At 39.5% G+C, this 22,540-nt stretch overlaps 1 protein-coding gene across 6 annotated transcripts in view; it reads left to right on the top strand.

Annotated features, from left to right (window-relative positions):
• The first annotated feature begins 1,000 nt into the window (after positions 1-1,000).
• NUP42 (nucleoporin 42) overlaps positions 1,001-22,540 on the top strand; it is a 23,359-nt gene continuing 1,819 nt past the window's right edge. The window contains exons 1-6 of one of the 6 annotated variants that reach the window (XM_081800405.1): positions 1,001-1,220; positions 3,878-4,106; positions 5,831-5,925; positions 11,112-11,188; positions 11,938-12,024; positions 15,456-15,540. In XM_081800405.1, coding sequence (XP_081656531.1) covers positions 1,109-1,220; positions 3,878-4,106; positions 5,831-5,925; positions 11,112-11,188; positions 11,938-12,024; positions 15,456-15,540 — 685 coding nt within the window. In that variant the 5' untranslated portion in view covers positions 1,001-1,108. Of the gene's footprint in view, positions 1,221-1,367; positions 1,523-3,877; positions 4,107-5,830; positions 5,926-11,111; positions 11,189-11,937; positions 12,025-15,455; positions 15,541-22,540 lie in introns of those variants that run through there. The other 5 variants (XM_081800407.1, XM_081800406.1, XM_081800408.1 and 2 more) reach the window with 5 other exon arrangements.

Here is a 22,540-nt window from a genome sequence, read left to right as displayed (position 1 = left end):
AACTACGTTGTAGCAACGTTGTAGCAGTTATTCCCAGTGCTCCTGTAGATTCCACTGTACTCAAAATCCAAAGATGTGAGCAAGAACAATGGCCAATCATCTTAAACCACCAGGGACAAACCTGTAATCCAACAAAGTCATACTTACTGCCTCCTGGCAACCAAGGAGACTCCGAACCAGAGCAACAGTAGGGTGCCTCACCATACAAAGGAAAAGACAACTGTAAGATTTGTGAGCTAAGTAGATTTTAGGTAAAATTTTATAAGCTCAAAGCAAAGCAGAGCTGTGTGTAAGGGCACCAACATCGGATCTGGACTGAGAAGTGGATGTAGGATCGTGTTTCCTTGGAAACTACAAAATTAAGAAAAATACGTAATGTTTTTTTCAGGAACGCCTTATCGAAAGCTCTGTACCTGGGAAGAAATTGATACTGCTTCTCTGTGTCAAAGTGTCTTAGTTCCTCCAGGCAAGGGTGGTATGTTTCATTCTTATTGATACAATTTCAAACAGCGGCGTGTACGTGGACTTTAAAGAACTAGCTTTCTCAGAGTGTAAGAATGTAGTGTTTATCCAAAGATGGGGTTATGATACTTTTCAGTTGCAGGATGTCCTTGAAGGAAACACTGTTTCCTGTTTACCTTATAACTGGCTTTATCTGTTATCCACCTGATGAATGGCTGCGCGGATTTTTACTTTCTCAACAGTACAAATGAAAAATACAACTCGGTTTCTCAAACCACAACTATTCCTCCCCTCCAGGGCCTTGCTGAAAATCTAAATTTCCTTATCCTGCTCTCCTCTCATTCCGGACCCTCAAGCTTTCCTTGAAGCCCGAAGCCCTGCCCCACGCGCAAACGCGCCTTTTCCTCCACGTTAACCATTCAAGGACTGCGCTTTTTCCCAAGCCCAACTCAGTGAGTGCGGGGGGCCGCCCCGCTCTTCTCAAATCCTATTGGGTAAAACCTACGCCTCTCATCCCAGGGCAGGACAAGGGGGGGGGGCGCGAGAAAATGACGTCACGGTAGCAGGGAAGGACCTTCGGTTGCTTTGGGCTCTCCGTCCGCTGAGGGTGCTGACTGAAGACCGTTCCGTGGGCGACGCCGTCGCAATGACCATTTGTCAGTTCTTCCTTCAAGGCCGGTGCCGCTTTGGAGACCGGTGCTGGAACGAACATCCCGGCGCCGGGGGTGCGGGCGGAGGACGGCAGCAACAGCCCTCAGGTGACGTTCTCCTCCATCCTCCGCCGCTGGTGGAGCAGGGGAAGGCCTGGCGCCAGGGCCGTCGGGCTGAGAACTGGCGTCCTGCGTAGGGCCCGCCGCTCGGCGCAGCGCGGCGGCGCATCAGTCAGGTGACGCTGACGTGCTCTCGTTGTCCTCTTTTCGGCCCCGCCCACCGGGCCCGGCTCAGTTTTCTACAATGCTCCTATCCGCTGTGTAGGCATTTGGCTGTTTGTGGTTGAGGGGATGAAGACAGGGACTTGGCCTTTGGTACTAATGCGAAACAATGAGTTTTTAGGTCAGAAGTACGTGTCAAAACTACCTTGTCTGTGGGTGGTAATGGTGCGGAGAATTGGTGTAGCTCGACCCAGACGCCTCCTTGCTTTACTACCCTTCAGCGTACTGTTTTTTTTCCCTTGATACCCTAAATATAATTGTTACTAAACTTTTTTCGAGAGAAGGGCTAGCAGCTGGGATCAAAGCCTGGATGCTTAACGTTGGGGAAGTAGCAGACGCCTTTGGAAAATCTAATAGAGCTGCAAAGCTCTACCTTAGGCGAATGTACATGCTCATAACATTGGAGGTAAAACTGGAAGGGTGGGTTGCCCAGTTAAGAACTCTGAGTTGTGGGGCGCCTGGGTGGCTCAGCGGCTGCCTTCGGCTCAGGTTGTGATCCCAGGGTGCTGGGATCGAGCCCCAGAGCCCCACATCGGGCTCCCTGCTCGGCGGGAAGCCTGCTTCTCCCTCTCCCACTCCCCCTGCTTGTGTTCCTTCTCTCGCTGTGTCTGTCAAATAAATAAAATCTTTTAAAAATAAATAAACCTATTTAAAAACAACTGAGCTGTGAGGGAAGAGGGTGTGGAGGACCGCGTTGACCTACTTCCTGGGTCTAAGTCATTGTCAAAGTTTTTGGAATACTTAAGCCAATTGTAGATGATGTGAAAGGACTGTGTTCAAGGAGAGGAGGGATCAGAAATGAAACCCAACACAAGGTTTTAAAGGTCAGATGAATAGTTAGGTCTTTATTAGGATTGAAACTTAGTCCTTAAAAGTATCTTAAGATGCTGACCCCCTCCCTTTCCTTTCCTTCCCTTCCCTCTTTTAGGACTGTTCATCTGACCCTTAATCTGTGTTGCATAGTGGTTTCACGTCTGATCCCTCTTCTTGAAGACAGTCCTTTTGCATCACCCGCAATTAGTCCTGTGAAATATTCCAAACCAAAAATTAGGACTCGGGGTCTGATATTTGTGAGTGTATTTCCTGGAAAAACGTTACTTAATATTTGACATTCTGTGGAGACTCACTATAGACGTAGTAATTAGAAAATAAATATTGAATGGGTTGATGGATGAAGAAAGCATAAATAAAACTCATCAAGTAAACAGTATTTATCTCCCAGAAACGAATGTTTCTATAATTAATAAGTGAAGGCCAAAAGCTATATAGAAAAGAAAGAATGAACTTCTTCAGTTGTGTCATCCCGCAAAGGATTTGGAACTTCAGAAAAATAAAATACCACTAACCCTTAAATAAGGGATCTGGCCCAGCAATCTGTTCCCTTTTCTCTTTGGTTTTATTAAGTAGTTTTAAAGTTGTGAGATGAATTTTCATGAAGGAATAGATCTCCCATCATTCCAGTTTTTAATATATTTCATGGCATATCTCTTAATTCAGTCAGAAACAAGGCAAATTATCTTGGCCCCAACTAGGAAGTGATGAGTAAATGAGGTAGTTTAAGTGATAAAATTTTTTATTTATTTTTTTACTTTATTTAAGATTGATTTATTTATTTATTTATTTATTTATTTATTTATTTATTTGACAGAGAGCACAAGCAGGGGGAGCAGCAGGCAGAGGAAGAGGGAGAAGCAGGCTCCCTGCTTAGCAGGGAACCTGATGCGGGCTTGATGCGGGGCTCAATCCCAGGACCCTGGGATCATGATCTGAGCCAAAGGCAGACGCTTAACCGACTGAGCCACCCAGGCACCCCAAGATTTTTTAAAATACAGATACAGGGGAAGAGAGTCCTGTTGGCTTATTGTGATAATTATGAAATATTAGAATCTGCTGATAATAGAACTGAATACATTTTATTCACATGTAAATTATAACGTCCCTGTGAAAGATAGGTGGGTAGATCTTGTTTTCCCAGAGGTAAGACTGAGTCAAATAGATTTAGGCATCTATTCAAGGACAGAGGGTAGAATCTAATTTTTTATATTCAAACTTTTTAGTACATTGTCCATTTTTCAGACATTACCGTTATATAGGGCCCAGTAGGAGAGCAAAGAATGATAAAGACAGCTTTTTATCCTGAAGGAGCTTATGATTTAGGATACATCCTAAATCTACTATCAAGGGATTGTTTACTTAATAAGGTTATATCAGCTGAGCTTACTAATATATCATTATTTTTCTATGGATTTGCAGTCCTCTCAATCTTGTTAAACAAAAAATGCCATTAGACCATTACATGATTTGTTGGTTACAAGTAACTACAAATAAGTAAAAAATGAAGAGTTTTGTGATTTAAAATGAGTGGAAATGTGGTGCTTGTTGAATCTTTACATAATGTCTGCACATAGTAAGATAATATAATGAAATTTTTAGAGATTTAAAAGAGGAATTGCCAATAAAATTGTTTTATTGTTTATTTTCAGGTAGTAACAGACGTGGATGGAATACCACCAGCCAAAGATATTCCAGCGTTATCCAGCCATCCAGCTTCTCCAAATCAACACCATGGGGGGGCAGCAGAGATCAAGAAAAGTCATCTTTCAGTTCCTTCGATTCTGGAGCTTCAACTAGCAGGAACAGAGGGTTTGGATTGTCCCAGAATCCATTTGCTTCACCCAGCTCTGATGGGCAGAAAGATGATAAGAAACTTCTGTAAGTGGAAGCCTTCAGAGAAATTACTACCGATTTGCTTATTTTTTTCAAAAGTACCTACAATATTTTCTTTAAAAAAGAAGTGATACATTATTAAAAAATCAGAATAAGCAAAAAGAAGAAAATGCACCCATGATCCTATCACTCAGAGATAACCACTATTTTGCATATGTCAGAGTATACTTTATTTCAATTAAAAATATGTCACCTTTCCATACCAGCACAGTGACTTCTCAGGGCTAATTATGCTTTTTCCATTGTTCTATTGATAACACTGTATGGTGAATATCTTCCTAAGGTAGTTTTGCTTAAGTTTGTTGTATAATATTAGTTCTTTACAAAGTATGAGGTAATTTAAAGCAGTTTGTACTTTTGGTGGTCACTTACAGCAGCTGGTATATTTCTTCCTAAAACTTTTAATTCAGCTACTCCATTGAAACTGGTTTCATTTGATTTCCTTCACTACTGTGAAGATTCCCTATTATTTCCTGATCATGGTAGAATGTGTGACTGGTGCCAAAATAGTCCCTGGCTTTCTGTAACTGTTGCCTCAGGTCCCAGGACAGAACTTAAAAGCCATTAGTCTTTTATTTCCCATAATAAATTAGAATGAGTGGAAAAGATTTTGAGCCATGTATCATATACAATTGATTTTTTTTTAAAAGGTAAAAGAGAAAATAAAGCCCTCGTTCCTATATTTGATGTTGTAAAAATCCTGAATTTAATACAATATCTCTGTGGTAGCTATCATTTTATTAATTGTAGCATTCTGGATGGGAGAGGGAAACATTGAATTTAGAGTCGAATCTATCCACCGCTTTGCCAATAAATTAACTATATGGGCATGGGTCTGTTGTCCCCTTTTGCAAACATGAGAATTAGACAAAATGATCTCTAAAGTCCTACCCAGTTTAAAAATTTTATGGTTCTATATTGCGTGGTGCTTTCTGTCTTTTTCCAGTTAAATGATCATTGATGTTTATGATAATGAACAAAGAAAGATTAAAGTTAGTATTGTACATTTTATTTTAGTTCTTTAAAATATGTATAGTTTAATAGTTTCACTTACCAAATCTATTGACTAATGGTTTAGTTTACTGGAAAACCAAAACTGTGAACTTCTTTGATACTGTAATAGTTAAAATCATGAAATAGAGTTCTTAGTTCATAAATTCTGCTTTAAAGAATAGTCTTCAGGGGCGCCTGGATGCTCAGTTGGTTAAGTGGCTACCTTCGGCTCAGATCATGATCCCAGGATCCTGGGGTCAAGCCCTGCATCGGGCTCCCTGCTCAGCAGAGAACCTGTTTCTCCCTCTCCCTCTGCTTGCCTCTCTGCCTACTTGTGCTCTCTATCTCTCTGTCAAATAAAGTCTTAAAAAAAAAATAGTCTTCAGAAAATACAATGGAAAAAATCTAGGGGCGCCTGTGGCTCAGTGCGTTAAGCATCCAACTCTTGATTTCAGCTCAGGTCGTGATCTCAGGGTCCTAAGATTGAGCCCCGTGTCGGGCTCCACCCTCAGCGAGGAGTCTGCTTCTCCCTCTCCCTCTCCATCTGCATCTCCCTTTGTACGTGTACTCTCTCTCTAAACTAAATAAAATCTTTTTTAAAAAAAAATATAAAATTATATATTTACTACAATTTAAAATTTCAGTCATTGAAAATTATAAACAATAAATTTTAATAAGCAAATGAAAAAGATCCTTTGCTCTTTTTTTTCCCCCAGGGAAGGAATTATAAAAGATATGGAAATTTGGGAATCATCAGGGCAGTGGATGTTTTCTGTTTATTCGCCAATGAAAAAGAAACCTAATATTTCAGGTAATTGAGAAATTGTATGTTTTTAAAATATGTTTTATAACTCTTATTTTCTAAAACCAAGACCATGCCAAGTAAACTAACCACACACTTAGCTACAGCTAGGAAAGTTTGGACATTGTTTGAAGTATCCCAGTATTTCTGGCAGAACTTCATAATTCAGAATAAAGATTAGAAGATACAGTTCTTTTTTTTTTTTTTTTTTTTTTAGAAGATACAGTTCTTTTAAGATACGTAGTTCTCATGAGAAAATACTGAAATCAGCACCCACCACAATTCCAATTCTGTAAGCCCTCGAAGAGTCTCTGCTTTCTTGGTTGCCTATAGGTACAACTTCAGAACCTCTTAGCTGCCTGCAGTGAATAGAAGATTCACACATTCTATTTGCCGTTAAGGCCTTGGCTGCCTGATTCTGTTCTCCCTTTCTTCCCTATATATTCTTCTAAAGATCGTTATTTTTCATAAGGCATGTTGAGATCTATCCTGGAGATAATGTGTGAAGGTAGAGAGCTTTAGCTGGGCTACAGGGATAGCATTTTTTTAGAACGCCCTTTTCCCTTCTGTTTTCTTTGGTCCATAGTCCCTAAGCCCTTTCTGAGCTGAAACCTAGAGCACCACATTTTCTAATCCCACTTTGGATGGTCCTGGGCCTCTGCCCTATTGAGTAAACAGCAAGTACCTAGCAGATGAGAACCCTTGCAGTCCCTCAGAACTCTGGGATCCCTGCTCTGTCTCAGCTCTACCTGCTCATTCCCTGTGAGCATTGGTGTCACACCAGTCCTAAGTTACTTATTCACTCAATCATTCAAGAAAATACTTACAGAATTTCTTTTGTGCCAGGCCTTTTCTAAGCTCTAAGGATATAGTGATGAGCAGGACAGACAAGGTCCCTCCCTTAACAGAGCTTATGTTCTTGAGGGAGACAGTAAGTAATACAAATAAATAAGATAATTTCACTAGTGGGTTTTTTTTTTTTAAGATTTATTTATTTATTCCAGAGGGAGAGAGAAACAGAGTGCACAAGCCAGGGGAGTGGCAGAGGGAGAGAAAGAGGGGGGAGCAGACTCCCTGCTGAGCGGGGAGCCCAACACAGGGCTCTGTCCCACAACCCATGAGATCAAGACCTGAGCTGAAACCAAGAGTCAGACGCTTAGCCAACTAAACCACTCAGGCTCCCCTAAGAAATAATATTTTTAGAATCTGAATATTCCATGTAATATTTCGGACATACTTATACTAAAGTATTTGTTATCTGAAATTCAAGTTTAACTGGGCATCCTGTATTATTATTTGCTATATCTGGCAATCCTATTCCTGAGACCCTTTTAAAGGCTCAAAATTCAATTTTCATAATAGTACTAAGACATTAATTGCCATTTTCACTCTGTTGACATTTGCAGTGTTGTTGCAAAAACATTGGTGAGTAAAACTCCTTGTATCTTAGCATGAGTCAAGGCAGAGGCAACCTACTGTACTAGCAGACTATAGTAGTCAATACAAAAAAAAGTTTGTTTTTAAGTTTTATTTATTTAAGTAATCTCTATAACCAGTGTGGGGCTCAAATTCACAACCCCGAATCAAGAGTCACATGCTCTTCTGACCGAGTCAGCCAGGCACCCCAATAAAAAAAAATTTTTTAATGCCATTTTTCACTTAAAATTTTTGATAAAGAGGTAAAAATACTGATTTTATTAATTTTGACCCTTGAGGGCACACCTTTTTGATCTGTGTGACAAAATGGGAAGCGCACAGAGAGTGCTTCTGCCACATACTCACATCTGATGGTTATCTGGAGGGAAGGCACTGAAGTTATCATTTGAGTTGTGAACTGAACTAGCCACTTTTCTCACAGACAATTTTTACTTAAAAGAATGACTGATCACTGTGGTTATCTACACTTAGGTATTTGGCAACATTTCCTAAAAAAACTAATGAAGTGAGCCTGTCACTTAAAAGAAAACAACTGATTGTTTATTGCCAGTGACAAAATTCAAGCTTTCAAGTGAAAATTATGCATGGCTGAAAAATCCATCCTAAGTGCAAGATAAACCACTGGATTTAATATAATAGTACAAAAGGTTAATTAATATGGTTTGAGTTTGCATTATAGCTAACCTTTAAGAAACTACAACCTCTCAAGTTTTGATGTAGTGTCAAAGAAAAATATCCACAATTACGTGAAAAAGCTATTTAAGTCCTCCATTTCCAAATACTTATCTGTGTTAGAACAGACTTTCTTCATATACTTCAGGCAATATATTGCAACAGATTGAATGTAGAAGCAGATATAATAATCCAGCAGTCTTCTATTAAAGTCAAACATTGAAAAAACTTACAAACAGACCCTCCATCAGCAAAAAGCTGATGACTCACTGAAAGTTCAGAAGAGGGTTAACATTTTTTAGCAATAAAATATTTTTAAATTAAGGTATATAAAAAAAAATTTACAAACATAAGACAATGCTGCTCATCTCACTAAATTTTTACTTTTTGCTTTGAAAAATAGTCTTTTCATTTATGTTGATATGTAATTGGTTCCTTTTTTTTAAGATTTATTTATTTATTTGAGAGAGAGAGAGAGTACATGTAGGGGGAGGGGCAGAGGAAGAGGGAGAGAGAGAGAATCTCAAGTAGACTCCAAGCCCAGCGTGGAGCCCAACACAGGGCTCTATCCCACGACCCGGAGATCACAACCTGAGCCGAAATGAAGAGTTGGACGCTCAAAACCAACTGTACCACCAAGGCGCCCCTGGTTTCTTATTTTTATGTGAATTAACAAATAATGTTCTATATTTCTTATTTTTCATTTTAAATATGGTAAATATTGATATATATAACCTATGTAAGCAGAAGCTTTTTGGGATTGTTTAATGATTTTTAAGAACATATTTGGGTCTTGAGACTAAAAAGTTGGAGAACTGCTGTCCTTATTTTTTTTTTTAAGATTTTATTTATTTGAGAGAGAGTGTGAGAGAGAGAGAGACAGATCAAGAGCAGGGGGGAGAGGTAGAGGGAGAAGCAGGTTCCCTGCTGAACAGGGAGCCCAATGTGGGGCTCGATCCCAGGAGCCTGGGATCATGACCTGAGCCGAAGGCAGACACTTAACCTCCTGAGCTGCCCAGGTACCCAACTGCTGTCCTTAGACTTCAATTATAATGAATGAACTTTTCCTATGCATCTAAAATGATACTACTTTCGTACCACCCTTGAGAGAATTGAGAAAATACTCACTCACATAATTTTCCGTGTCCTGTGGTTCAGAGGAGGAACAGCTGGAAGGAGGAGAAAGTAACTAGAGGGACAGTTTCCTTTAGCTAGAGTGGTTATCCATTCTTAGGAGACAGTATTGAAGCTGATGCTAAGTGAAAAGAAGGTGTCACTTATAGGAATATTTGGGGAAAACATTCCTGACAATAGGAGTAACTAGTGCATACGCCCTTATAGGAACAAGGTTGGCAAGTTTGAGGACTAGTGAGGCCTGAACCACTGGAGGAGAGTGAACGAGGGAAAGCATCATAGGACGTAAGGTCATGGAGTCAGCCAGGAGCCAGGTCATGTTGGGCCTAATTGTACTAGGTAGCCATGTGGAGCTTTAAGCAGGAGAAGGACATGATCTGATTAGAAAAAACTCACTTGGACTGTTGTATGAAAAGAAATGGTGTGTAGGGAGTGGTAGGGGGTGGGAAGCAAAATAGAGGCAAGGAGATGAGTTAGGGGACAAATGCTCGTGACTGACTGGGTTATAGTTACTAGCAGTGGAGACAGAATTGGTTAAATCCATTTGGAGTTAGAACTGGCAGGATGCTGATTAATTAGATGTGAGGAAAGAGAAAGGCAAGGGGATTCCTAGGTTTTTTGGCCTGAACAGTTAATAAAGATGGCATAAAGATAAGTTGTTAGAAGAATCCAAGGTTCTAATTTGAACATTTAGTCTTATATTTATTCTGGGGTGTAGGAATACATGGAGTTAATGATATCTGGGTTACAAGTAATTCTCTGTAGAAAATATCCTGAACATTCTGAACTTTCTTAAAAAGTTTTCCTAATTATAAATTTATGGCTGTTGTCATAGAAAACTTGAAAAACACGGAAATACGTAAATAAAATAAAGATCACCTGATCTCATAGAGATAACAACTATAACATTTTAGAGTCTTTCAGAGTACACACACACAACCATATTTCCTGTATACATATAAATATATGAAATTAGAATCATAATCTAGTTTTGTATCCTACTTTGTTTTCAGTTGGTCTCTACTAAAAATACTAGAATGATCATCTTCATACATTAAACTCTTTGTTTATATGTCTAATTAATGCCTGAGGTTAAATCCTAGAAATCCTATTAAGGACAGAAGGTGTGAACATATTTAAGGCATTTAACGCTTATTGACAGTTTTCCTCCCAGAAAAATACCTTTTTTTTTTTTTTAAAGATTTTATTTATTTATTTGAGAGAGAGAGAACACATGAGAGGGGATAGGGTCAGAGGACGAAGCAGACTCCCTGCCGAGCAGGGAGCCCGATGCGGGACTCGATCCAGGGACTCCAGGATCATGACCTGAGCCGAAGGCAGTCGCTTAACCAACTGAGCCACCCAGGCGCCCCAGAAAAATACCTTTTTAATTCCCTTAAAGGCAATTTAGGAGAATATCCATTTTACCACACCCTTAATAACAATAAATACCATCCATTTTTAATTTTTGCCATTAAGTAAAGCATTGGGTGTTTATTATCTTTGCCCATATTAACTTATTTTTCTTAATGATTTGTAAGTACTATTTATACATTGACATTAGCTCTTCTCCTGTCATATATGTTGCAGTCACGGTTTTCTCAGTTTACCATTTGCCTTTTAATTTTGCCTATTATAGTTTCTGGCATACTGAATATTTTTTAGACCAGTTTGAATGTATATGTGGTCAACCCTTTCTTTTCTTTGTTATCCCTTCCAGTCCATTTATCTTTAGAAAATCTCCCCCTTTGAAAATCACATATCCAATTATATTTTATTCTAATTTTATACTTTGTTCAACATTAGAGTATAGGCTTTGAAATTTTTCCTTATGATTATGAAAATTTTCTTATCAACATCGGCATATTTTCTTGTCTAGCACTTCTAGCTTTACTATACTATTAAAAGTATTGGTATTTATTTTAAAGATTCCAATTGATTCCTCACTTCAGGTTTTACAGACATTTCACCAGAGGAGTTGAGGCTTGAATACCATAACTTCTTAACCAGCAATAACTTACAGAGTTATGTAAGTTTGTTTCCTATTCATCTACCTTGATACCAGATTAGCTGTTAATTACTGTCTTCTCTGTTTGTAGTGGCTTGCTTGTATGTTGGCAAAGTGGATGAGGTCTATAATTTTTCTCAAGACAAGGCTATTGTTATTTTTATTTCTAAATTACTTTCTTTGAAATTGGTTGGTTATCTAAAATGGTAATAATATATTTTGATTATATAACTAGGAATGTCACTATTTTTATTACAAATTATCCAGCGATCAGTCCAAAAAATTTAGACCCTTTCATCATTTGACATTTATGGAACGTCTCTTAGGTGCAAACACCATGATGAATGCTAGAAAAACAAAGTGAAAAAAGACACAGTCTGTTTATACATATTAACATTCTCATGTATCAGATGTCAAAAAATAAAAAAGCTGGGCTTGAATAAGTTTGGTGCCTAAAGGAAATGACATAAACTGTATTTTTGTGTTGTGTACAGTCATGATCAAACATTTCAACTAGTACACATGTTTGCCTCCCATCCCGATATCACCCTCTCTCTGCTGCCACATACTTGAGATTCTGAACCAGGTGACACCAGGAGTTGGAGAACAGGGAGGGAGCTACAGCTGGAACATCTTGGGCAAATTGTACAAGTTATGGGCCATAAAAATGTCTTATCAACTTTTTGTGATTTTGACAAACCACGTGAAGTTGTTGGAGAAACAAACAAACACTCAAAATTGACTCATTTTTTTCTGTCTTCTCTCTTCAGCTAAATTCCCTCCAACAGTTAATAAATCAATGGAGAAACAGAATAAATGAATTGAAGAGTCTAAATACATCAACTAACATAGCCTTGGTGAGTATTGGAGAGTTTTCTATGGAAGTATCTTATCTGTTGCTTTTTTGCAGAGAATTTCACTTTGGATTTGGAAAGCAAAACTAAAATCCTCTGTCAGGAATTATGATACACACATTCTCAATACTGTATCATCTTTTAAAGTCCTGGAATTGCTTTCTCTCTGATCCTTAGTCAGAAAAGCACAGATAACTTTGCTTTCCTAAAACTATTTTTAGGGTAAAGTTTTTTACTTCAGTGGTCTAGTTTTGAAAATATTACATAAATTCAAGTATATAAGGTTATCAGCATTTACAAAGAAATTGCTCTGGGGGCGCCTGGGTGGCTCAGTTGGTTAAGCGACTGCCTTCGGCTCAGGTCATGATCCTGGAGTCCCAGGATCGAGTCCCGCATCGGGCTCCCTGCTCGGCGGGGAGTCTGCTTCTCCCTCTGACCCTCCTCCCTCTCATGCTCTCTGTATCTCATTCTGTCTGTCTCAAATAAATAAATAAAATCTTTAAAAAAAAAAAAAGAAATTGCTCTGAAAAATGATCTGAATATACATTTAGACTAATGTATACTTTTGTGACTGAAAAACACTCACCATGTGTTCCCTGACTTATATAGAAATGCCTTTAGTAGATATATACCCATTTGTCTCCACAGACACATGGTCCTGACTGTAGCATATTCATTATCTCTGTCAATAAAGATACAATGTTTTTGGGGCGCCTGGGTGGCTCAGTCGTTAAGCGTCTGCCTTCGGCTCAGGTCATGATCCCAGAGTCCTGGGATCGAGCCCCGCATCCGGCTCCCTGCTTGGCGGGAAGCCTGCTTCTCCCTCTCCCACTCCCCCTGCTTGTGTTCCCTCTCTCGCTGTGTCTCTGTCTGTCAAATAAATAAATAAAATCTTTAAAAAATAAAAAATAAAAAAAAATAAAGATACAATGTTTTATTCCCATAAAAACTTAAGAACCTTATTTTGAAATAAGATATTTACAGTTTCTCAGGTGATGTTTCTACTTTCTGAAAAGGATATAAGAGTTGTGGTTGCCTAACTTAGTAAATGACTATGTGACCATTCCAGCACCCCACCCCTTTCTTAAATATGTACTTCCTAAACAGTTAGACTCTTGGGTAAGCTCATTTCTTCACTGTTTAGTTGTTATGATGCCATTAATTTTAGTAGGACTTCTTGGAAGTATTCTTCCTGTGTGAGAGGTGGCCCACCATCACCACTGCTAATGCAGAAGGGATAACTGAGTCCAAAGAACTGCAGAACTTCCCTTGGGGTTAGAACTTCCTTGCTTTTTGCCAGCTGCCTAGGGGCCCCTCCACAGGTGAGGGTCTTGGACAGTCCACCCACAAGGGGCTTAGCATGTATCAGTAGTTCATTCTTTATGCCAAGTAGTTCATTCTTTGTTCTTTTAATCCAGTGTATGTATATGTTTATCTATTTACCCATTAATGAATATTACACTAAGGGAGAGAAGCTAGAAAAACATCAAAAAAAAAGTACATACTATGTGATTTCATTTATATCAAAAACTAAAGAAAACAAACTTCATCAGGGCGCCTGGGTGGCTCAGTTAAGCGTCTGACTCTTGATTTCAGCTCAGGTCATGATCTCAGGGTGGAGATTGGGCCCTGCATTGTCTCTGTGCTCAGTGCAGAGTCTGCTTCATATTCTCTCTCCCTCTCCCTCCTGCTCACTCTCTGTCTCAAATAAATAAATTTTTAAAAATCTTTGGGGGCGCCTGGCTGGCTCAGTCATTGGGGTCTGCCTTTGGCTCGAGTCATGATCCCAAGGTCCTGGGATCGAGCCCCGCATCGGGCTCCCTGCTACGCGGGAAGCCTGCTTCTCCCTCCCCCACTCCCCCTGCGTGTTCCCTCTCTCGCTGTCTCTCTCTCTGTGTCAAATAAATAAATAAATAATCTTCAAAAAAAAATAAAATAAATAAAAATCTTTGGAAAAAAGAAAATAAACCTCATCTATAGTGATAGGAAGGAGATGAGTGGCTCACTGTACCTAGGGTTTGGGAGAGGCTTGACTGAGAAGGAACACAAAGGATCTTTTAGGGGTAATGGAAATGTTTTAAATCTTGATTGTGGTGGTAGCTATTAAGTTTGTCAAAACTCATTGAAATCCATATGTATGTGTGACGGATGCATTTTATTGCATACAAACCATACCTCAATGAAATTGATTTTTGAAAAATGCTATTGAGGCTTCCAAATGAGAGAAATTGTATCTGTTTGAGTTGATTAGGAAAAGGTTCTTGGAGGTAAGGAGTAAGGGAAAGTTCCTCAAAAGGGAGATTAAAGGGGCACCTGGGTGGCTCAGTCAGTTGGGCGTCTGCCTTTGGCTCAGGTCATGATCTCAGGATCCTGGAATCGAGCCCCACATCGGGCTCCCTGCTCAGCGGGGAGTCTGCAACTTCCTCTGCCCCTCACCCCCCGCTCATGCTTTTTCTCTCAAATAAATAAATAAAATCTTAAAAAAAAAAGAAAGGGAGATTAAGATTTCACTATGCAGAGATGAAAGACATTTCTAGAGTAGAACATAGCAAGAACAAAGTATTCTCAGGGAATAGGAAATGTTTACTAGATTTTAATAGTAAGCTTTTAATGTAATTGTGAATCAACTTCAGTTCAAATATTAGAGTAAGCAGATTGGGTAGCCTCTAGAGGCCTTTTACGTGAAATCTAGGGGTTTTTTTAAGTTTTTTTGTTTTTTTTTTTTGACAGAGAGCAAGAGCAGGAACACGAGCAGGGGGAGTGGGAGAAGGAGAAGCAGGCTTCCCACAGAGCAGGGAGCCCGATGCGGGGCTCGATCCCAGGACCCTGGGATCATGACCTGAGCTAAAGGCAGATGCTTAACAACTGAGCCACCCAGGTGCCCCGAAATCTAGGTTTCTTGATAATGAACCTATAGACAATGAAATGTATTATTAAAATTTTTTTTCATTTTAATACATATTCATTGAAGAAATTTAGAAAATATTTTAGAAGCATGAATAAAATTAAAATCACCCATAATTCATCAGCCAGTTGCTCTTACCTCATTGAGATTGGTCCATCTTTTTCTGTGCATATTCATATTATGGGCATTTTTCTATGTTAAACATATTTTTAAGTGTACGGGGTTTTTTTTGTTTTTTCTGTTTTTAAGATTTTATTTATTTGTCAGAGAGAGAGACAGAGAGCACAACTAGGAGAGCAGCAGAGGGAGAAGCAGGCTCCCCACTGAGCAGGGAGCCTGATGTGGGGCTCGATCAGGACTCTGGGATCATGACCTGAGCCGAAGGCAGCCGCTTAACTGACTGAGCCACCCAGGCGCCCCTAAGAATACGTTTTTAAAATTGAATTTAGCTGCAAAGTGTATAGAAAAGGTAATTGCGAATTATTCATCAATTACTTTATTATTTGCCTACTTTTTTTTTTTTTTTAAGCTCTCAGATGTAAAGGATGGAGTAAATCAAGCAGCACCTGCATTTGGATTTGGCAGTACACAAGCAGTAACATTTGGATCACCAGGTAAATGATAAAGTAATGCAAGACTTTGTCAATTTTAGAAACATAGGATTTTAGAGGTTTTGTTTTATTTTATTTTATTTTAAAGATTTTATTCATTTATTTGACAGAGAGAGAGAACAAGTAGGCAGAGAGGCAGGCAGAGGGAGAGGGAGAAGCAGGCTTCCCGCTGAGCAGGGAGCCCAATGCGGGGCTTGATCCCAGGACCCCGGGATCATGACCTGAGCTGAAGGCAGCGGCTTAACTGACTGAGCCACCCAGGTGCTTCAGGATTTTAGAGGTTTTAGATCATAAAGTCTGAAGGTGTGTTAAGTGGCATTTTATTTTTTTAAATATTTTTATTTTTTAAAATTTAGATGCATTTAGTTAACATACAGTGTATTATTAGTTTCAGAGGTAGAGTTCAGTGATTCATCAGTTGCATACAACACCCAGTGCTCATTACATCACATGCCCTCCTTAATGCCCATCACCCAGTTACCCCATCCCCCCGACCCGCTCCCCTCCAGCAACCCTCAGTTTGTTTCCTATGATTAAGATTCTCTTATGGTTTGTCTCCCTCTGATTTCATTGTTTTATTTTTCCCTCCCTTCCACTATGCTCCTCTGTTTTGTTTCTTAAATTCCACATATGAGTGAAATCATATGATAATTGTCTTTCTCTGAATGACTTTTTTTTTTGATTGACTTATTTCACTTAGCATAATACCTTCTAGTTCCATCCATGTCATTGCAAATGGCAAGATTTCTTTTTTTTTTTTTTGATGGCTGAGTAATAGTCCATCTTCTTTATCCATTCATCTGTCAATGGACATCTGGGCTCTTTCATAGTTTGGCTATTGTGGACATTGCTGCTATAAACATTGGAGTGCATGTGCCCCTTCGAATCCCTGTGTTTGTATCCTTTGGATAAATACCTAGTTGTGCAGTTGCTGGGTCATAGGATAGCTCTGTTTTTAACTTTTGAGGAACCTCCATATTGTTGTCCAGAGTGGCTGCACCAGTTTGCATTCCCACCAACAGTGTAAGAGGGTTCCCCTTTCTCCACATCCTCGCCAACGTTTGTCATTTCCTGTCTTATTAATTTTAGCCATTCTAACTGGTGTAAAGTGGTATCTCAATGTGGTTTTGATCTGTATTTCCATGATGGCAAGTGATGTGGAGCATTTATTCATATGTCTGTTAGCCATTTGTATGTCCTCTTTGCAGAAATGTCTGTTCATGTCTTCTGCCCATTTCTTGATTGGATTATTTGTTCTTTGGGTGTTGAGTTTGATAAGTTCTTTATAGATTTTAACTACTAGCCTTTTTTCTGATAAGACATTTGCAAGTATCTTCTCCCATTCTGTCAGTTGTCTTTTGGTTTTGTTGACTCTTTCCTTTGCTGTGCAAATCTTTTTATCTTGATGGAGTCCCAATAGTTCGTTTTTGCCTTTGATTCCCTTGCCTTTGGAGACTTGTCTAGCAAGAAGTTTCTGTGGCCAAGGTCACAGAGGTTGCTGCATGTGTTTTCCTCTAGGATTTTGATGGATTCCTGTGTCACATTTAGGTCTTTCATCCATTTTCAGTCTATTTTTGTGTATGATGTAAGGAAATGGTCCAGTTTCATTCTTCTGCATGTGGCTGTCCAATTTTCCAAGACCATCTGTTGAAGAGACTGTCTTTTTTCCATTGGATATTCTTCCTACTTTGTCAAAGATTAGTTGACCATAGATTTGAGGGCCCATTTCTGGGTTTTCTATTCTGTTCCATTGATCTGTGTGTCTGTTTTGTTCCTTTGGCTATTCAGGGTCTTTTCTGGTTCCATACAATTTTTAGAGTTATTTGTTCCAATTCTGTGAAAAAAGTTGATGGTCTTTTGATAAGGATTGCATTAAATATATAGATTACTCTAGGTAGCATAGACATTTTAACAATATTTGTTCTTCCAATCCATGCTCATGGAACGTTTTTCCATTTCTTTGTGTCTTCCTCAATTTCTTTCATGAGTATTCTGTAGTTTTCTGAGTACAGATCCTTTGCCTCTTTGGTTAGGTTTACTCCTAGGTATGTCATGGTTTTTGGTGCATTTGTAAGTGGGATTGACTCCTTAATTTCTCTTTCTTGTGTCTCATTGTTAGTATATAGAAATACAGCTGATTTCTGTGCATTGATTTTATATCCTGCCACTTTGCTGAATTCCTGTATGAGTTCTAGAAGTTTTGGGGTGGAGTCTTCTGGGTTTGCCACATAGAGTATCATGTCATCTGCAAAGAGTGAGAGTTTAACTTCTTTTTTGCTGATTCAGATGCCTTTTATTTCTTTTTGTTATCTTATTGCTGGAGCTAGGACTTCTATGTTGAATAATAGTGGTGATAGCAGACAGCCCTGTCATGTTCCTGACCTTAGGGGAAAAGCTCTCAGTTTTTCCCCATTGAGAATGATATTCACTGTGGGTTTTTCATAGATGGCTTTTATGATATTGAGGTATGTTCCATCTATCCCTACACTGTGAAGAGTTTTAATCAAGAGAGGATGCTGTACTTTGTTAGATGCTTTTTCTGCATCTACTGAGAGGATTATATGGTTCTTGTCCTTTATTTTATTAATGTACTGTATCACATTGATTGATTTGTGGATGTTGAACCACCCTGGCAGCCCAGGAAAAAATCCCACTCAGTCATGGTGAATAATCCTTTTAATGTACTGTTGGATCCTGTTGGCTAGTATCTTGGTGAGAATTTTTACATCCATGTTCATTGGGGATATTGATCTGTAATTCTCCTTTTTGGTGGGGTCAGGGTATTGCTGGCCTCACAGAAAGCATTTGGAAGTTTTCCTTCCATTTCTATTTTTTGAAACAGCTTCAGAAAATAGGTATTCATTCTTCTTTAAATGTTTGGTAGAAAAAAAATAATAATAAAAAATAAATGTTTGCTAGAATTCCCCTGGGAAGCCATCTGGCCCTGGACTCTTGTTTGTTGGGAGATTTTGGTGACTGCTTCAATTTCCTTGCTGGTTATGGGTCTGTTTAGGTTTTTATTTTTCCTGTTTCAGTTTTGGTAGTTTATGTGTCTCTAGGAATGCATCCATTTCTTCCAGATTGCCTAATTTGTTGGCATATAGTTGCTCATAATATGTTCTTATAATTATTTGTATTTCTTTGGTGTTGGTTGTGATCTCCCCTCTTTCGTTCATGATTTTATTTATTTGGGTCCTTTCTCTTTTCTTTTTGGTAAGTCTGGCCAGGAGTTTATTGATCTTATTAATTCTTTCAAAGAACCAGCTCATAGTTTCATTGATCTGTTCTATTATTTTGGTTTCTATTTCATTGATTTCTGCTCTAATCTTTATTAATTTTCTTCTTCTGCTGGGTTTAGGCTTTGTTTGCTGTTTTTTCTCCAGCTCCTTTAGATGTAAGGTTAAGTTCTCTATTTGGGACCTTTCTTGTTTCTTGAGAAAGGCCTGTATTGCTATATACTTTCATGTTAGGACTGCCTTTGCTGCATCCCAAAGGTTTTGAACAGTTGTGTTTTCCTTTTCATTTGTTTCCGTGAGTTTTTTTAAATTCTTCTTTGGTTTCCTAGTTGACCCATTCATTCTTTAGTAGGATGCTCTTTAGCCTCCATGTATTTGAGTTCTTTCCGACTTTCCTCTTGTGGTTGAGTTCTAGTTTCAAAGCACTGTGGTCCGAAAATATGCAGGGAGTGATCCCAATCTTTTGGTACCAGTTAAGACCTGATTTGTGACCCAGGATGTGATCTATTCTGGAGAATGTTCCATGTGCACTAGAGAAGAATGTGTATTCTGTTGCTTTGGGATGGAATGTTCTGACTATATCTGTGCAGTCCATCTGGTCCAGTGTGTCACTTAAAGCACTTATTTCCTTGTTGATATTCTGCTCAGATGATCTGTCCATTACAGTGAGTGGGGTGTTAAAGTCCCCTACTCTTATTGTATTATTGTTATGTTTCTTTAATTTTGTTATTAATTGGTTTATGTATAAATGGCTGCTCCCATGTTAGGGGCATAAATAGTTACAATTGTTAGGTCTTCTTGTTGGATGGACCCTTTAATTATGATATAGTGTCCTTCCTTATCTCTTATTTCAGTCTTTGGTTTAAAATCTAATTTGTTTGATATAAGGATTGACACCCCAGCTTTCTTTTGATGTCCATTAGCATGATAAATGGTTTTCCACCCCCTCACTTTCAATCAGGAGGTGTCTTTGGGTCTAAAATGAATCTCTTGCAGACAGCATATGGATGGGTCTTGCTTTTTTAACAATCTGATACCCTGTGTCCTTTGATTGAGGCATTTAGTCCATTTACGTTCAGAGTAACTATTGAAAAATATGAATTTAGTGCCATTTTATTACCTATAAAGTCACTGTTTCTATATATTGTCTCTGTTCCTTTCTGGTCTTTGTTACTTTGGGGCTCTCAATTTGCCTAAAGGATCCCCTTCAATATTTCTTGCAGAGCTGGTTTAGTGATCACAAATTCTTTTAGTTTCTGTTTGTCCTGGAAGCTCTTTATCTCTCCTTCTATTCTGAATGACAGCCTTATCGGATAAAGTATTCTTGGCTGTATATTTTTCTCAGGTAGCACCCTGAATATATCATGCCAGGCTTTCTGGCCTGCCGGGTCTCTGTGGCTAGGTCTGCTGCCACTCAAATGTTTCTACCCTCTTAGGTTAAGGACCTCTTGTCCTGAGTTGCTTTCAGGATTTTCTCTTTGTCTCTGAAGTTTGCAAGCTTCACTACTATATGTCAAAGTGTTGACCTATTTTTATTGATATTGAGGGGGGTTCTCTGTGCCTCCTGGACTTGAATGCCTGTTTCCTTCCCCAGATTAGGGAAGTTCTCCGCTATAATTTGCTCCAGTATACCTTCTGCCCCCCCTCTCTCTTTCCTCTTCTGGGATCCCAATTATTCTAATATTGTTTCACTTTATGGTATCACTTATCTCTCGACTTCTCCTCTCATGATCCAGTAGTTGTTTATCTCTCTTTTTCTCAGCTTCTTTAGTCTCCGTCATTTTGTCTTCTATATCACTAATTATCTCTTCTGACTCATTTATCCTAATAGTTAGAGCCTCCATTTTTTATTGCATCTCTTTGATAGCCTTTTTGATTTTGACTCGATTGGATTTTAATTCTTTTATTTCTCCAGAAAGGGACTCTCTAGTGTCGTCTATGCTTTTTTTTCAAGCCCAACTAGTGTCTCTGTAATCGTTATTCTGAACTCTAGTTCCGACATTTTACTTATATCCATAGTAATTAGGTCCCTGGCAGTCAGTACTGCCTCTTGTTCTCTTTTTTGAGGTGAGTTTTTCTGTCTTGTCATTCTGTCCATAGAGGAATAGATGAATGAGAGAACAAAATGCTAAAATAGCAACAACAACCCCAGAGAAATATACAGTGAACAAATTGGAAGAGGCCAGAAACTGAATAGAAAATTAAAAAGAGAGAGAGAGAATATAATTAGACAAATGAACAGAACAGAGCAATACAAGAGATCCTGGGTGTATTTTGGTCTGTTTGTTAGAAAACTAGATCCTAAAGTTGTAAAGAACGAAAAACTTATGTATGTACAAAAATAAAATTAAATACAGTGAAAGGATAGAATGTAACTGTAAAAATGAAAATTAAAAAAGACTTAAAAGAATTGTTAAAATAAGAAATTGGTTGAAAAGGAAAAGGGGGGGCGCCTGGGTGGCTCAGTTGGTTAAGCGACTGCCTTCGGCTCAGGTCATGATCCGGGAGTCCCTGGATCGAGTCCTGCATCGGGCCCCCTGCTCGGCAGGGAGTCTGCTTCTCCCTCTGACCCTCCCCCCTCTCATGTGCTTGCTCTCTCTCATTCTCTCTGTCTCAAATAAATAAATAAAATCTTTAAAAAAAAAAAAAGAAAAGGAAAAGGGAAAAAAAGTTAAATTGAAAGACTGTAGGGCGCCTGGGTGGCTCAGTTAAGTGTCTGCCTTTGGCTCAGGTCATGACCCCAGCGTCCTGGGCTTGAGCCTCACATAAGGCTCCCTGCTCTGCAGGAAGCCTGCTTTTCCCTCTGCCTGCCCCTCCCCCTGCTTGTGCACTCTCTCTCTCTCTCTTTCTGTCAAATAAATAAATAAAGTATTTTTTTAAAAAATTGAAAGACTGAAGAATCATGATAAAATACCACAAATACTATATACTATTTTCCCCTAGCGCTGAAGTTTTGCAGTTCTCTGTGATCAGTAAACTTGGTCATAGCCGGATGTTCTTGGTGATCTTCTGGGGGAAGGGCCGATTGCGCTGATTCTCATGTGTCTTTGTCCTGGGTGGAATTGCACTGCCCTTGCTAGGGGGCCATGCTAAGTGTAAGCACTCCAGATTGCTCTATGTGGCTTTTGTTCCCTGACGGCTTTCCATGCTGCGTTAGAGGATGAGAATCAAAATGGCGGTCTCCCAGTCTCTAACCCTGGAGCTGAAGGCTCACACCCCCACCCCCTCTCCCCCGCCCCCCCCCCACTCCTTAGTGCACCCTCAGGGAAAAGCTGTCTCCCTGGTCTCTGTCAGCACTCTGTGCTCACCCAGCCTGTGACCAAGTGTTTGTATCTCAGGCACGCAACTCTGTTTCAAGTCTCCAAACCCTGCAGACTCCTGCAGCTCACACCTGCACCCCTCCTCCCTGGGGGAAAAAGGAGGGTCTCGCAACAGTTCTCCCACTTGCTGGGCCCCTGCTCAGAGAATGGTTGCCCGACCACGCCACAGTTCGCATTTTATGGGAACACTAAGCAGAAAGCCCACTCCTGAGCTCGCTGTTTGCAGCCAGCTTCCTGGCTCTGATGCTTGGGAACTCTGCCACACACAGGCCCCCCCTGGTCTTCCTTTGCCCTCTGGGATCCTGAGATCACACTGTCCCACCTAGGATTCTGCCCTGCTTCACCACCTGAGCGCCTTTCAGGCAGGGATGTCCCTCACCTGAGCAGACTTCTGCAAGTTCCCACTTTGCGCTCCGCTGCTGTATTACTTTCTGGTAGCTGGCTTGC

The sequence above is a fragment of the Leptonychotes weddellii genome, chromosome 12, assembly GCF_054177405.1.
Source record: "Leptonychotes weddellii isolate Sample4059 chromosome 12, ASM5417740v2, whole genome shotgun sequence".
Lineage (NCBI taxonomy): Eukaryota > Metazoa > Chordata > Mammalia > Carnivora > Phocidae > Leptonychotes > Leptonychotes weddellii.
Note: the sequence above shows the minus strand (reverse complement) of the source record. Positions and strands in the feature narration are given on the sequence as shown.